Here is a 14275-nt window from a genome sequence, read left to right on the forward strand (position 1 = left end):
AAGAAATATACTAACATTTAAAAATTACCACCAACAACATGAAACATAGAATTTACAACTACCAAACTTAAAAGTAAATTTTTTTAAAAACTCTTTCAAAATTTTAAAAATTATAAATCACACCCTCAAAGTTCAAAACCACAAAAATGGGCTAAAATTTTAAAACTTGGCAAAGAAAAGTGTAATTGTTTGGTATTTTTCATATATATATATATGTAGCCAAAATACATTCGTAACATTAATTGATAGATGTTTAAATCCATAGAAATGATAAAACACTATAATATTATACCTTAGCATTAATTGATTTTAATTTAGAAACTTTAATCTTTGACGTTAATAATATTTATAGGGTAAAAGAATACAAGGAATTACATATGGAGAAACTATTAGAATATTTAGAGATAACTTTAAAAGAATTGAGTTATTTCCATTGCAAATGGGAAAGTGATGGAAATAAATCTAAAATTCAGAAAACGTCAATGAATCACTTGAATTGGCATTAACATAAGACATATCTATTAATGAAGCACTGAATGAGTTACATTAAAAAATAATTTAATAACTTTATCCTAATCAAAGAAAAAATCTCCATGGAAGACATAAGAAAAATTAGTAAGTATTCATAAATTCCATACTGTGTTCTTCAAATTAAATATTAATATTATAATCTAAGAGAAATTGGTAATGAATAATGCAGGTATTTAGTTTAGATCTTTATGGAAAATGACAGGGATAGAGCAAAGGTAATATTATTGAAATAACAGAAATTCTTATTGGATGCACATCAGAAGAATTCATTTTAGAGGAAAATAAAGAGATAGCTTCTAATTTATTTAAGTAATAAATTAGGAACACAAAGAATTTTATATATATGAAATTAATATTTATTCTCATTGAAATAGAAAAAAAATCAAAGTCTATATTTTGAGCAGTTTGTGTTGAACATCATAAGTACATTTGACTTCTTTGTAAAGTTAAATGAGATGATAAAAAATTAACGAGCCTAGGAAAGATAATAGCATAAAAAATACAAAATTAGCCTGATGTCACAATTGATGTAGATGATGAAGACAATACTCTAGAATTGTCCGAGAAATGATAAATGATAAACCTGAAGAAGGATTGATCTTAACTCAATAAAAAATAAAATAGAAGAAATGAAAATAATATTTTATGAATATTTTATAGAATAGTTTAATTATTTTGAGTGAAATTAGGAATCTTTAGAAGGGAGTTTCATGAATTTTTTTCAGTACTTTTATATTCTTATGTGGATGTTTTTATCATATAAAAGTATACTAGAGTTAGCATTAATCTTTAATTTATATTTTTTTATGAAGTCTATCAATGATTAGGAATAAACTTCATATTCTCTTTTGCATCGTTTTAACATACTTTAAATCAATCATTTTGTCATATTGGTTTTAAATATTCACCTTCCTTGTATAACACTATTTTAATATTTTTCACTTTGCAATGCTATACTTTCTCAAATAAAGCTTAGTTTCATATCGGTCAAAAATAATATGAAAATTCAAATTATTTTTAAATTATATTTGTTTTTTGTCAATTCAAATATCAACATGAAAATTTAAATTGGGTGTATCCCATTTAAACAAACATAAAAAAATAATCGGGATGTAAGAGTTTAAAGAAAAAAATGAGCACAAACTGCCAAAAATACTTAATCATGATATTAAATTACGTGCATTGCACGTGTGTAAAAACTAGCATATATATATATATATTACAGAACGACGATCTTTAGCAACGCTCTGACAGAAAGAGATTACAAATCGACGATCTCTTCAAACCAATTAACACCGAGCGACGTCAATATTATATATTTTCATCATTTTCAAAAATATAAATAGATGAAATGCATAAGTAAAAAATAACCCAATTAACAAATATTAAATAGATTATAAATATAAATGGGCAACCTTTGCCCTACACTTCTACTTGCTCTTCCTCTCGAACGCTCCATCCTTCCATAGCTTCATTTCATTTCACCGCTTCGTCTTTCGCCCTCCATTTTCTACGCCGCCGCTCTCCGGAGATCAAGAAACCATTAAAACAACAACAACAACAACAACAGCAACAAGACTCACATTTGGTGATCGATAGAAAATGGCGCTGGCCTTCGACGAGTACGGTCGGCCCTTCATAATAGTGAAGGAGCAGGATCAGAAGACGAGGCTTCGGGGGCTCGACGCCCAGAAATCCAACATTGCCGCCGGCGTCGCCGTCTCCAGGATCCTCCGTACTTCTCTCGGCCCCAAGGGCATGGACAAGATGCTCCAGAGCCCCGACGGCGATGTCGTCATCAGTGAGTACTAACTGGAATGCACTAACACTAACCCCAACTCTCTTCGAGTTCTATTGATTTGGGGAGTGTTTGTTCTTTTGGTTCTGGCTTAGGAGATCTGTACTGAATTTCTGTTAGGGTTTTAGTTAGGGTGCTGTATTAGCTTCTGCTGGTTAGAAATGCTCAGAGAACTGTAATTGTATAAGTTTTTGTTTGTTTGCTTTTAGCTTACTGGTCTTATGAACCTCTGCTCATCATTTACTAGATGCAGGAATATGCATCTTTTCCCCATGAAAAAGTTGAATTTTGACAAAACATCGAGTGATATGGAAAATGGGATGGTTAAGAGATAAGAACTGTGTTTTTTTGTGAAGAAGTGTGGTTTGCATCTGGAGTGCCAATGTTGGGATTTGATTATTGATAGAAGGATAACTCTTGAGTGCAAAAGGGATCTGCTATTGGCTGTAGTGGAAAATAATGAAATTTGATGTTGAATTTTGTGGATTCAGTAGCATAACTTACTTGCTGGATTTGGGTGGTAGTCTGGATAAGTAAGTGGCTAGAAAAGTAGTGGACTTGGGGTTTTAGTTGTTGCGACCTTAGTTATTTCAGTTTGTCTGTTTCCTTTTTTGGCTATCAAATTGTCAACTAAAAGTAGTTTGCACTTCAACCTATGGTGTATCCATCATTCATTACTAACCATCTATTCCTATTTATGTCTGGTCGACAGATCGCTTAGCACATTCTAAATGAATATTCTACTTATCTATTCTGGAGTTTAGTTGATGCATTCTGAATGAGTTTCTGATCTTGAAAGAAATGATTGCTTTTCTTAACTACGTGACTAGATGTATAGATAATAAAAGAGTTAATCATTTGATGAGCTTTCTGAGTCAATGGAGAGAAGAGTGGTACAAGGGTTGGCTATCAGAACGAGAGAGTGACCACTGATGGAGGGTTAATCAACATTACGCTGGGATAAGTTGCGGGTGTCTGGAGTTTAGAATAATTTAAGGACATATTTGAAAGAGGATGGTGTAGCCTGCTAAATGGGAATTTTCCTTTTTCCTGAGTCCTGACCACATTTGGTTCAGTTTGATGGTTCTTAATATTGGATGATTAATTACTATACCCCTTAAGGACATTATATCTCTCTTGCTCTTGTGACTTGTGCACATTTCTACTCATTGTAGGCTGTGAACGATGAAACATGAGTAGTATTTGTCCCAGATGAATTTCAGTATTGTATCACATTAGATATAGTCATCATGCATCACTTTTCCCTTTTCTGTCCCTTGATGTAATTGTATGGTTAAAAGACCTTCATTGTTATTTGGATAATAAGTGTTCTGCTGGTTGATTACCAAATCCTGCGTTCTACTCACGTCTAAGTTTTCTACTGGCAGCAAACGATGGGGCAACAATTTTGGAACAGATGGATGTGGACAATCAGATTGCAAAGCTGATGGTGGAGCTATCTCGGAGTCAGGATTATGAAATCGGGGATGGCACAACTGGAGTTGTTGTTCTTGCTGGTTCGCTTTTGGAACAGGCGGAGAAGCTGTTGGAACGTGGCATCCATCCTATTAGGATTGCTGAAGGTTATGAGCTGGCATCTAGGATAGCTGTTGATCATCTTGAGCACATATCACAAAAATTTGAGTTCAATGTCAATAACATAGAGCCCTTGGTGCAGACTTGCATGACCACATTATCATCGAAGATGTAAGTACGTTTGTTACTTTTTCCTGTCAATACGGTTTATGACCCCATTGTAAATCAATCCATTGGAGATATTTTTGACGTTTCTTTTGCTTGTATAAGTTTTTCCTCCATAGGAGTGTAATTAGGAGAATTGTATACTCATATTGTATGTAGACAACCTGGCTGATTTTTTCCCCTTTGCTCATTGATATCACTTTTCTGGCTTTTCTTTCATGTCAGTGTTCCTTTACAAAGCATTCTATTATATCTTATGACTATTGTGCCGTTGGAATATCATTATGTATTGGTGTATATAAGTTGTCAAATTTCATCCTAAGTAAAAAAGATAAATTTTCTTATTTTTATGTATTAGCATATCACATGCATCTGGAGATTATTGTTCCATCTCTTCATCAAAATTGTAAATGTATGGCTCTTCTATGGTCTTCTTACATACCTCAAATCAGATCACCTAATAGATCAAAAGTAGCTTGATGCCTATAGCCCTGATATGATATTAAAAAAATAGAAGAGTAGGAGGAACATCTGTAAGGGTTTTTCCATTCAATCTCATTACATGATCTTTGTTGATTTATTTGTGAATAACCTGATTGTGGTTGTAGTGTCAACCGTTGCAAGCGCAGTCTAGCTGAGATTGCTGTTAAAGCAGTTCTAGCTGTTGCAGATTTGGAGAGGAAGGATGTCAATTTGGATTTGATTAAAGTAGAAGGGAAGGTAGGCGGAAAATTGGAAGATACAGAGCTCATCTACGGAATTATTGTTGACAAGGATATGAGCCATCCACAGATGCCAAAATGGATTGAAAATGTAAAAATTGCTATCTTGACTTGCCCATTCGAGCCACCTAAGCCCAAGACAAAGCACAAGGTTGATATTGACACTGTGGAGAAGTTCCAGACTTTGCGTCAACAGGAACAGAAATATTTTGATGACATGGTTCAGAAATGCAAGGTAAATTTTAGTTTGTTTCATGAAGTGCTGCTTCTCGTACTTTAAGCTGAGGTTGTGCTATTCCTAGAAGTCTTTTGCAATTATTTTAACTAAACAGAATATGCCGCTCCTGATCTCAGATAATTATATTTTATGATGTCTATATTGCACTCTAAATATATAGAATTAAACAAAAATACTACTTCTGGATGATGCTTTAGCTTAATGGAGAATAGCTATTTCCTAACTGAACTTTTCTGCCCTAGTTTCATGTATAAAGCTGAATGATTGGTGCAATTCTTTGTGAAAATTTTGAAGTGAGTTTTAATTCCATGTGCCAGAGAGATTAGTGCTGTCATCTTATTTGAATGCTAAATATAAGTACTCTAAACTGATATCAATCTTAAAACTTCCATTTTATTGTGATTTGTGCTTCTTAAGCTAAAATCTAAATTTATGAATTTTCAATGCCTTCCTCATTCTTTAAAATAGGGAATAGTGCTCTTTTTTCATCCCTTTAATAGGTAGTAAGTACAATTTTCTCTTTGTTTTAAGTTGTGCCTTAGAGTAGAATGTAATTCATGTCAAATCTTTAATCTTTACCCTTCATCTAGATTACTTTTTGATTCAAGACTTTTCAGGGTTCCTCCTTGGGTGCACTAGCTTAAACTGATGTTAACATACTAGTATTGGCATTGCACTAGAGGGTTTAGAGGGTTCCCTTTGCAGAGCCCTGAGTTCCATAACTGACCCTGATGATAGAAAGCTTACATGATAACCAGTGTTATCTTCTTCTTTTGCATTATGCATGGTCTCGGTATTGCATAGAGGAAAACTTGGTCATCTACCATTCTGTCAACAACTGAACTGTAATATTGAGAATATCTAAATGTTTTAGAAATTAGATAACTCATGCCTAAATTTAGTCTAGTGAATGTTTCTAGCTAAGAAGTGATAACTAACAGCTAACCACTTGACCTGTAAACAAAGTTAGCGTCTTTGATTTTAGTCAATTAGCTATGTAGAAACTAGGGCTCTTCGACGAGCGCTCTTGAGCGTGCCCATTAATAGATGAGAAATAGAGAGAGGTGTAGAAGAGGAAATAGAATAAGTGGTAACATATTGGGTACCCATTAGAAAATTTGATTATAGAGAAGAACCAAAACTTGGGATAAAGGCTCTGTTACCGTTGCTGCATACCTAAAATTTTTAACTAGCAATAAAGATAGAATAACAAACTGGTAACAAGCTAACAATACACAATGTTTTAAAAAGCCTCGGCGTAACCTGCCTAGGCATACGCCTAAGCCTAAGCAGTATCTTGGCCGCCTACGTAGCGCCTATCACTTAGGTAGCACCTAGGTTGCCCATCTAGATTTTGTGAGCACTTAGGAGCATTATTTGTCTATATGGATTGCACCCTTTAGGCACTGATCATGATTTCCTCCATTGCAGCATCCAAGTCCTCCAACCTCCTCCAACTATTAACACCTCCTCTACCTCTCCCGACCTTTAACAAAACCTTCACCCCCACCATTTAAGAAATCTGCCTAGGTGGTAGTCCAGTGCTTAAGCTTTCCATGACATTAGCATTGACTACCAAAAATTGTAAGTAAATACTACAAATAAGAAAATTCCTAGGCCTCGCCTAGGCTTCCGCCTAGATGCCTAGGCTCCCGCCTAGATGCCTAGGCTCCCGCCTAGATGCCTAGGCTCTAGGTGTTGGGTCCAACGCCTGACCCGCCTAGCGCTCTTGTGTAACCTTGACAATACATAGCAAGGCAAGTAATATATATATATATATATATATATAATATATATATATATATATATATATATATATATATATATATATATATATATATATATATATATGAGGAATATGGGTATACTTGGGCCAAGGATCCTTGGTAGTGATGTGGACACATCTTGTCCATACATCACACCTTGAAGTGCGTGAGGTTCCATCTTCAAGGTGTGATGTATGGACAAGATGTGTCCACTCACTACCAAGGATCCTTGGTACCAAGTATACCCATTTCTCTCTCTCTCTTCTCTCTCTCTCTATATATATATATATATATATATATATATATATATATATATATATATATATATATATATATATATAGATTAAATAAAAACGATAGCAAAGAACTAATCAAGTTGTAAAAACAAAAAGGTACAATTTTTTAGTCTATAATAATCATTTCACCACTGAAATTGTGGTCTATGTGACTGCATAATCCAAGCCTTACAAAAACCATGTTGCTATACGGATTATGTGGTTACATGGAATTGCACAATGCAATTTGTCTGCATTATGTACTTACATAACTGTTATATGATGCAGCCATAGGTTATGGGGTTGCATCACTTGTGTTTTACTTTTACTGATTCATCTGTGTTCTTGACCTAACTTTATTTTCTTCTGTATGATATATATGACTATGACTTTCGTTTTGATTTTGTATTTGATTCTCAGGATGTTGGTGCAACCCTAGTTATTTGTCAATGGGGTTTTGATGATGAAGCTAATCATTTATTAATGCATCGTAATTTACCTGCTGTTAGATGGGTTGGTGGTGTTGAATTGGAGTTGATTGCTATTGCGACAGGCTTGTCTCTATACCAAATTGTTTGTAGTAGATAACTCATTAGAGATACATTTTCATTTACAATTTTTATTATCTGCAGGTGGACGTATTGTTCCAAGATTTCAAGAACTAACACCGGAAAAACTTGGAAAGGTATGCTATACCTTTGTACACTTGTCCAGCCCGCTGTATGGAAACATTGTTTTATTGGACGTCTTTCGTGATGCATTATCTACCTTATACCTCCCAACATATAGCTTTCAGTCTATGAATATGTAATGACCTTTACCTTCTTGATGTGAAGATCATGTGATGCAAGATACCTAAGTACTTTTTGTGGATAAAGCTTCCATGAAGATATCAATTATACAAGCCAGTGGATGGGAAATTTGGTATATCTCACAAATTTATTATAACTTTCATACCTAGATAATGGTTTTTATTCAAGTAAGGATAATGAATGTCTAGACATAATTGAATTCATTCTGAAGTGAAGATGCAGATGCAGCTTGTTATTGCGGGATTAAGATCTGGCTCAATTCATGAATGAGAAAAAAACATAGACTGTACAATTTAAAACGCTATAGCTGGCTCACTTGGTGGTTGGGAGGGCTTATTGTTAGGAGTCATGCTCGCTTTTGATGAATTTTAAAATTCTTATTAAAGTTGTATGAGTAGAATGGTCATTAACTTGGTCAAACCTAGTTTATTTATATGAGCTTATAAGCTTGTTTTTGAAAAATTTGGGAACCCCAACTTTATCAAATGGTATTTATAAACCAGCTTATTGGTGATTTACTAAAAACTTAGATATGACAAAGCTAACTCAAAATCTAGTTTGACCAAACAATAAGCTTTCCAAAATACCCTCTAAGAGATAATAGTTGCATCAGTTCATATTGGAGCATCCACGCAGAATCCTTGCATGTACTGAAATTTAATAGCGCAGAAGTGGTTTTCTAGTTTATTTGTTCTCTAGTAGCTCATTGCTTAACTATATTTAGCTGTTCCTTTTTTTTAAACTACTCTTGCTTTTCCTGTTTTTTGAGTGTTTATCTGGCATTGCATCTTGGATTCCCTATATTTGGTTGATTTACCCAATACAGGTTAATTTTAAATAACTTTATGCTCCTTAACTCTTGAATGGACTGCTCTATGATCTGTGGCCCAGTTTTTAATAATTATGGACTGCTTGTTGTTTCCTTATGTACAAAGGCCTACAGTACTGTGTTTGATATGGCATTGCATGGTTCTCAGAACTAAGAAAGCTGTATCTATTCACTTCTTTAACTTGATTTTTTGGAATGAATTGAGTCCTCGATTTGATGGCTATTGCCTATTTCATGTTGGTCCAGCTGGGTATCACTAGATTCAGACCTGGGCTCTTTCATGTCTCAGAACATTAAAGAAGATATTAACATGGCCTGAAATGAAAGAGCTTAAAGGCCACACCTTAAAATTATCCAAATAACAATAAATAACTAATGCCAAATTAATAGATAATATTTCCAAATTAAGTAGTTCTAATGAACAATTGTCCAAAGTTTCAACAATTAGCTCATATGGTGGGATTTTGAGTGGGTTTTTTTAACATGTTGATCTGATAATAACCTCCAAAACTCTGTTTTGGTTGGTATTTGACCCATGTTAGTCGATTCATTCTAACTCTCTGGGTACTACACTGTGTAGGCTGTCTAAAAATCACAATAGATAGTTGATCCCCCATCAAACACCGATGATGGAAGTTACAATCTGACGACTTCCAGAAGGCTACAATTTGAGGACCTTCACGACAACTGATGAAAGCTCTAATTCAACAGCATTCACAATCAACATCGGGAGTTACAATCTGACGACTCTCATATTCTCAAGGAGCTAAGAGGACGATCTGTGCAAAGCTCTAGCAAAAGAGACTACAAATTGACGGTCTCTTCATATTAGAACGCAGATATCTCTCAAACCGTAAGGAATTTGGCGAAACGGAGGAAGCGAACCTAAGCCTTCGGCTAGGTTCGGATGGCCCCGTCTCGTCGAGATAGCCGATTTTCATATATAATTCGTCCAATTCCGACGTACGGTTTGAAAGTTATGACCTGTTCTTCGTAGCAAGTTATGTTCTGAAGTCCGTCTGCAAGACTGGACTTCGTCAGAACATTGGACTTAGCCTGAAGCTCGCCAAGCCCGCCGAAGGTTCGCCTCTGCATTACAGAGTCAAAGCGCACAAGTCGAACTCTGCGTTTTCAACATCAAAACGCAGAGTTAATCTCTAAAACAGCACGAACTGTGCGTTTTCAGCCTAAAACAGGCTCAACTCTGCGTTTTCAACATCAAAACGCAGAGTTAATCTCTAAAACAGCACGAACTGCGTTTCAGGTCCAGAAACGCACAGTTCGAGCCCAGAACGCTGTTTTCAGCGTTTAACTCGTTCAAGCACGATTTGAACGGTTCCAGAACCGTTTTCTCCCCAAGATTTTAGGGGATCACTACCCTATCATGGAGAGATTTATGAGGGGCAGTTACACCCCATTAAACCCTCATTAAGGAGAGATTTAAGGGGGCGGTTACACCCCTAAATCCCCTATAAATAGGGGGAAACTCAACTGAGTTCGGATCCTCTTTTTTTGGAGGGGGGGAGCTGACTTTTTGGGGATCCTTGATCGAGCATCTTGCCGCGTTCTGCAGCAACAAGGAGTTTTGGAGACCAGCAACAGGAGCTTCTTCCTTGGCTTATTAACCGAACTTTCGGTTCAAATCAACTCTTTTTCAAGAGTTCAAACTCGTTCAGAGTTATCAACTCGATCAGAGTTCAAAACTTGCTCTGCAAGTTCTTCTAAAATTCGTTCAGAGTTATCAACTCGTCAAGAGTTATCTTCAAACTTGCCACGCAAGTTCTCCACAGCGTCAAATCGTGAGGAGAAGACATCGTTCCAGTGAATCAAGACGTTCGGATCGTCAACGAGAAGCAAACTCGACGCGAGCATTCGAGGGAGGCATCTCATCGCCACCGTGAAGAACCCAGTTTTAAATAAAGGGGAGAATCAAATTCATTCTCCTCTCTTTTGTAATCGGAATCCAAATTGTAATTGATTTTGAGAGGAATACAAGTCAATTTTTCTTTCATTGTCTTTTTACTGCAAAATTTTCCAACGAACAAAAGATGGCGACTCCGCTGGGGACTAGCTTCTCTGACGAAGAAGTGGTGGCGCAATCCGACGTTCATCTCGCTGGAACGACCGTTGAAACTCTGCGCAAGATCCACAAAGTTTTCGAGGAGACTAAAGCTCCAGTTGTAGCTAACTTATCTAAAGACTATCTCCCATGGGGGTTGCACTGTTCATACAGTCCCCTCTCTAAAGGAGAAGACTCGATTTCGGCACAACGCAAAAAAAGCCGATCCTCCAATCAACGCGAACTCCGCGTTTGTGAGCCTCAACATGAGCTCTGCATAAGCCAAGCTAAACGAAACCCTCAGGTGTGCGTTTCCCAGATAGAACACAGCTTTCAGAGGCGCGTTCTAACATCAGAACGCAGACCTCAACACTGCGTTGATTTGGCCGAACGCAACTCTCAGGAGTGCGTTTCAGAACCCAAACACAACTCTCAGGAGTGCGTTCTATCATTTAAACGCAGACATCAAACCTGCGTTGATCTAGCTGAACGCAACTCTCAAGAGTGCGTCCCAGAACCAAAACACAACTCTCAGGAGTGCGTTTCACAAACTGAACGCAACTCTCAGGAGTGCGTTTCAGAATCCGAACGCAGATCGCAGGACTGCGTTTCACTAGCAAAACGCAGACTGTGGTCTTGCGTTAATCAAGCTAAACACGACCCTCGTGTTCCTTCTTTGGAACACGATGTGATTCGTCGTGTTCAAAATGATCAACATGGATTTAAATTCCATGTTTACCAAGAACCAGTCCCATCCTTTAACGGACAGAGGGTTCCATCTTTACCCTCACGCTCCGTGAGAGGTTCATCCCAAGTCTCTGACTTGCGGGAATTACTGTCGATGTTCAACCGACCGACGAATGTCGTTTTGCTCAATAATCGACGACATCCTCACAGGAAGAAGACTTTAGAGGATGAATACCTTGGAGTCACTTCTAACATGGTTGGTAGAGGGAGATCATCAACCCTTAGTTCTGACGAGTCAGAGACAGATCGTTCTCCAAGCGTCAGAGAAATCACTAACGAATTTGAAGGAGTCTACCAACACACTCGGACGCGAACAGGAGCCATTCCCCCTGTCAACTATCGGAGTTTAGCCAGAGGAACTAATTCCGATGACGAACATTCAGCCATTGCGGAGTCCCAATCATCAAGCTCTTTTATTGAATATAGGAGCTTCGCTTATATGACAGGAAACCATGAAGATCTCGCGAAGAGACTTGATGAACAGGAGGCCATGCTCAAATCCCAACAGGAGGCCATCAATGAACTCATGGCCATGTTGACTCAAATCGTCGCAGACAAAGCCAAATCTCAGGAGACAGATCCGCCGCTTAGGCAAGAATCTTCCCGGAGAGGAAAAACGTCTCCATCCCGACCTCACACAAGCAAAGGGAAGGGAAAAGTGGTTGATGATACAGCTTTTGATCAAGAAGCCCACAACCTGGAATCTTCCTCTGATGAAGGAAGAGAGACTGAGAATGAGCAGAATTTTTAGTCTGCCAAAATGAAAGAATTGGAAGTCCGCCTCAAAGCCATTGTTAATAAAAACGAGCTCCAAGATGAAGGAGTTATCAGACTCTATCCTGCCGAATGGGATGCAGCCCCTTATCCTCCAAAGTTCGAGGTCCCGACGCTACAAACTTTTTACGGCACGGGATCACCGAACCAACATATTTATCATTTCAAGTCACAGACTGGAAATGTAATATCAAACGATGCCATACTGGCTCGATGATTCATTGGCACCCTCAAGGGAATTGCCTTTGAATGGTTCAGGATCTAGAGAGACTCTTCCTATCAAGATTCTTTGAAGAGGATACAGAAGTCTCTATTCATACCCTTCTTGCCACTAAGCAGAAGAAGAGGGAGTCCATCAAAGCCTTCGTCAAAAGGTTCCGAACTATGGCTCTCCGGTGTTCGTCAGGTATGATACAGTCTACTTTAGTAGAGACCTGTCGACACAACTTGCAGACCGACCTCCTAGCCCGAATCGGAGTTGTGGAATGTCGTTCTTGGAGACAACTAATCTCTCAAGGCGAACAGGCTCAAAAGATTATTGTCAGGATTAAAGCTGAAGAACAAAGTAGGCAGGATCAGCCCAAGCAATCAGACCAAGCCTAATCTTCTCCTGAGCAACTGGACCAGGCTCACTCTTCCCAGTCAGAAGGGAAAGATACTACGACCACTGAAGTCAATCCTCTTCAGTAGGATGGCGAGTCCAATAACTATCACGTTAACAGTTACCTCTGATAGTCAAACTCATCAGATAATGGCCTACCTGGTGATGTGACTCTATTCAGACTTCATGGATAGTGCCCCACTAGGTGATGTGCCTTGTCTTCCTCTTTTTATTCCCCTGCTAAGTCTTAATCAAGACTGGGGGTTGATTACTTGGAATCCACTGGATTAAGAGTAACGAATCTTTCACATCGTCGAGTTAACATTACACTTCTGACGATCATAATCCCCACAGAGTATGCATTCAGTCTGCATCACTCCCAATTTGTCACGTTAATAATACACCTCTGACAAATTTACTTATCAATCCTCGTCAATAGGATGATAAGTCCCCAAAGTTGCTCCAATCGTAACACAAATCTTGTCACGTTAACAATACACCTCTGACAAAACCCACTTACCAATCCTCGTCAATAGGATGATAAGTCCCCAAAGTTGCTCCAATCGCAACACAAATCCTGTCACGTTAACACTACACCTCTGACAAAACCCACTTATCAATCCTCGTCAATAGGATGATAAGTCCCCAAAGTTGCTCCAATCGCAACACAAATTCTTGTCACGTTAACAATACACCTCTGACAAAACCCACTTATCAATCCTCGTCAATAGGATGATAAGTCCCCAAAGTTGCTCCAATCGCAACACAAATTCTTGTCACGTTAACAATACACCTCTGACAAAACCCACTTATCAATCCTCGTCAATAGGATGATAAGTCCCCAAAGTTGCTCCAATCGCAACACAAATCCTGTCAAGTTAACACTACACCTCTGACAAAACCAACTTATCGACTCTCTCCAATAGAGCGATAAGTCCTCAAAATTGCTTCCATAGCAATATTCTTCTTGTCACGTTAACACTACAGGTCCATAAAATACTGTTAGGTTAACATAACACCACTGTTGTAAAAAGCGGCGGATAGCGGCGCTATAGCGCCGCCTTTGGCGGTCGCGGACCTTCACCGCCCCGCTTAAGGGGTTTGCGGCTGGGTTAGGCGGAGAAAACCGCTATTCTCTCGAATAGCGGTCGATTGCGCGCTTGTTCGCGGGAAAATTCGTTGCTTTCTTCATTAATGATTCCATTGTACACTCTTGTAACAGTTTATCGATTACAAAGATCCGGTCTTTTTATAAGATCCGGTTACAACGAAAATCAAATAAAAAGAAATGAAAAATTACAACTTTGTTTCCTTGTTTGTCGAACGAATCACGAGCTCCTGTTTTGCGGTCGCTCGCTTTGTGGGTTCTTTGCCTGCGCCGGGGTTGTTTGCCGTGGACCACCGCGCGATCTAGATCCGGTC

General features: G+C 38.0%; 1 protein-coding gene across 1 annotated transcript in view; it reads left to right on the forward strand.

Moving 5' to 3' along the window:
- Positions 1955-14275, forward strand: part of LOC109834405 (T-complex protein 1 subunit epsilon) — a 25970-nt gene continuing 13649 nt past the window's right edge. Inside the window, exons 1-5 of the mRNA XM_020402421.1 lie at positions 1955-2332; positions 3718-4036; positions 4639-4987; positions 7452-7584; positions 7664-7716. Of these exons, the coding sequence (XP_020258010.1) occupies positions 2134-2332; positions 3718-4036; positions 4639-4987; positions 7452-7584; positions 7664-7716 (1053 nt within the window). The 5' untranslated portion in view covers positions 1955-2133. The remainder of the gene's footprint in view (positions 2333-3717; positions 4037-4638; positions 4988-7451; positions 7585-7663; positions 7717-14275) is intronic.

This window comes from Asparagus officinalis, chromosome 3 (genome assembly GCF_001876935.1).
Source record: "Asparagus officinalis chromosome 3, Aspof.V1, whole genome shotgun sequence".
Taxonomy (NCBI): Eukaryota; Viridiplantae; Streptophyta; class Magnoliopsida; order Asparagales; family Asparagaceae; genus Asparagus; species Asparagus officinalis.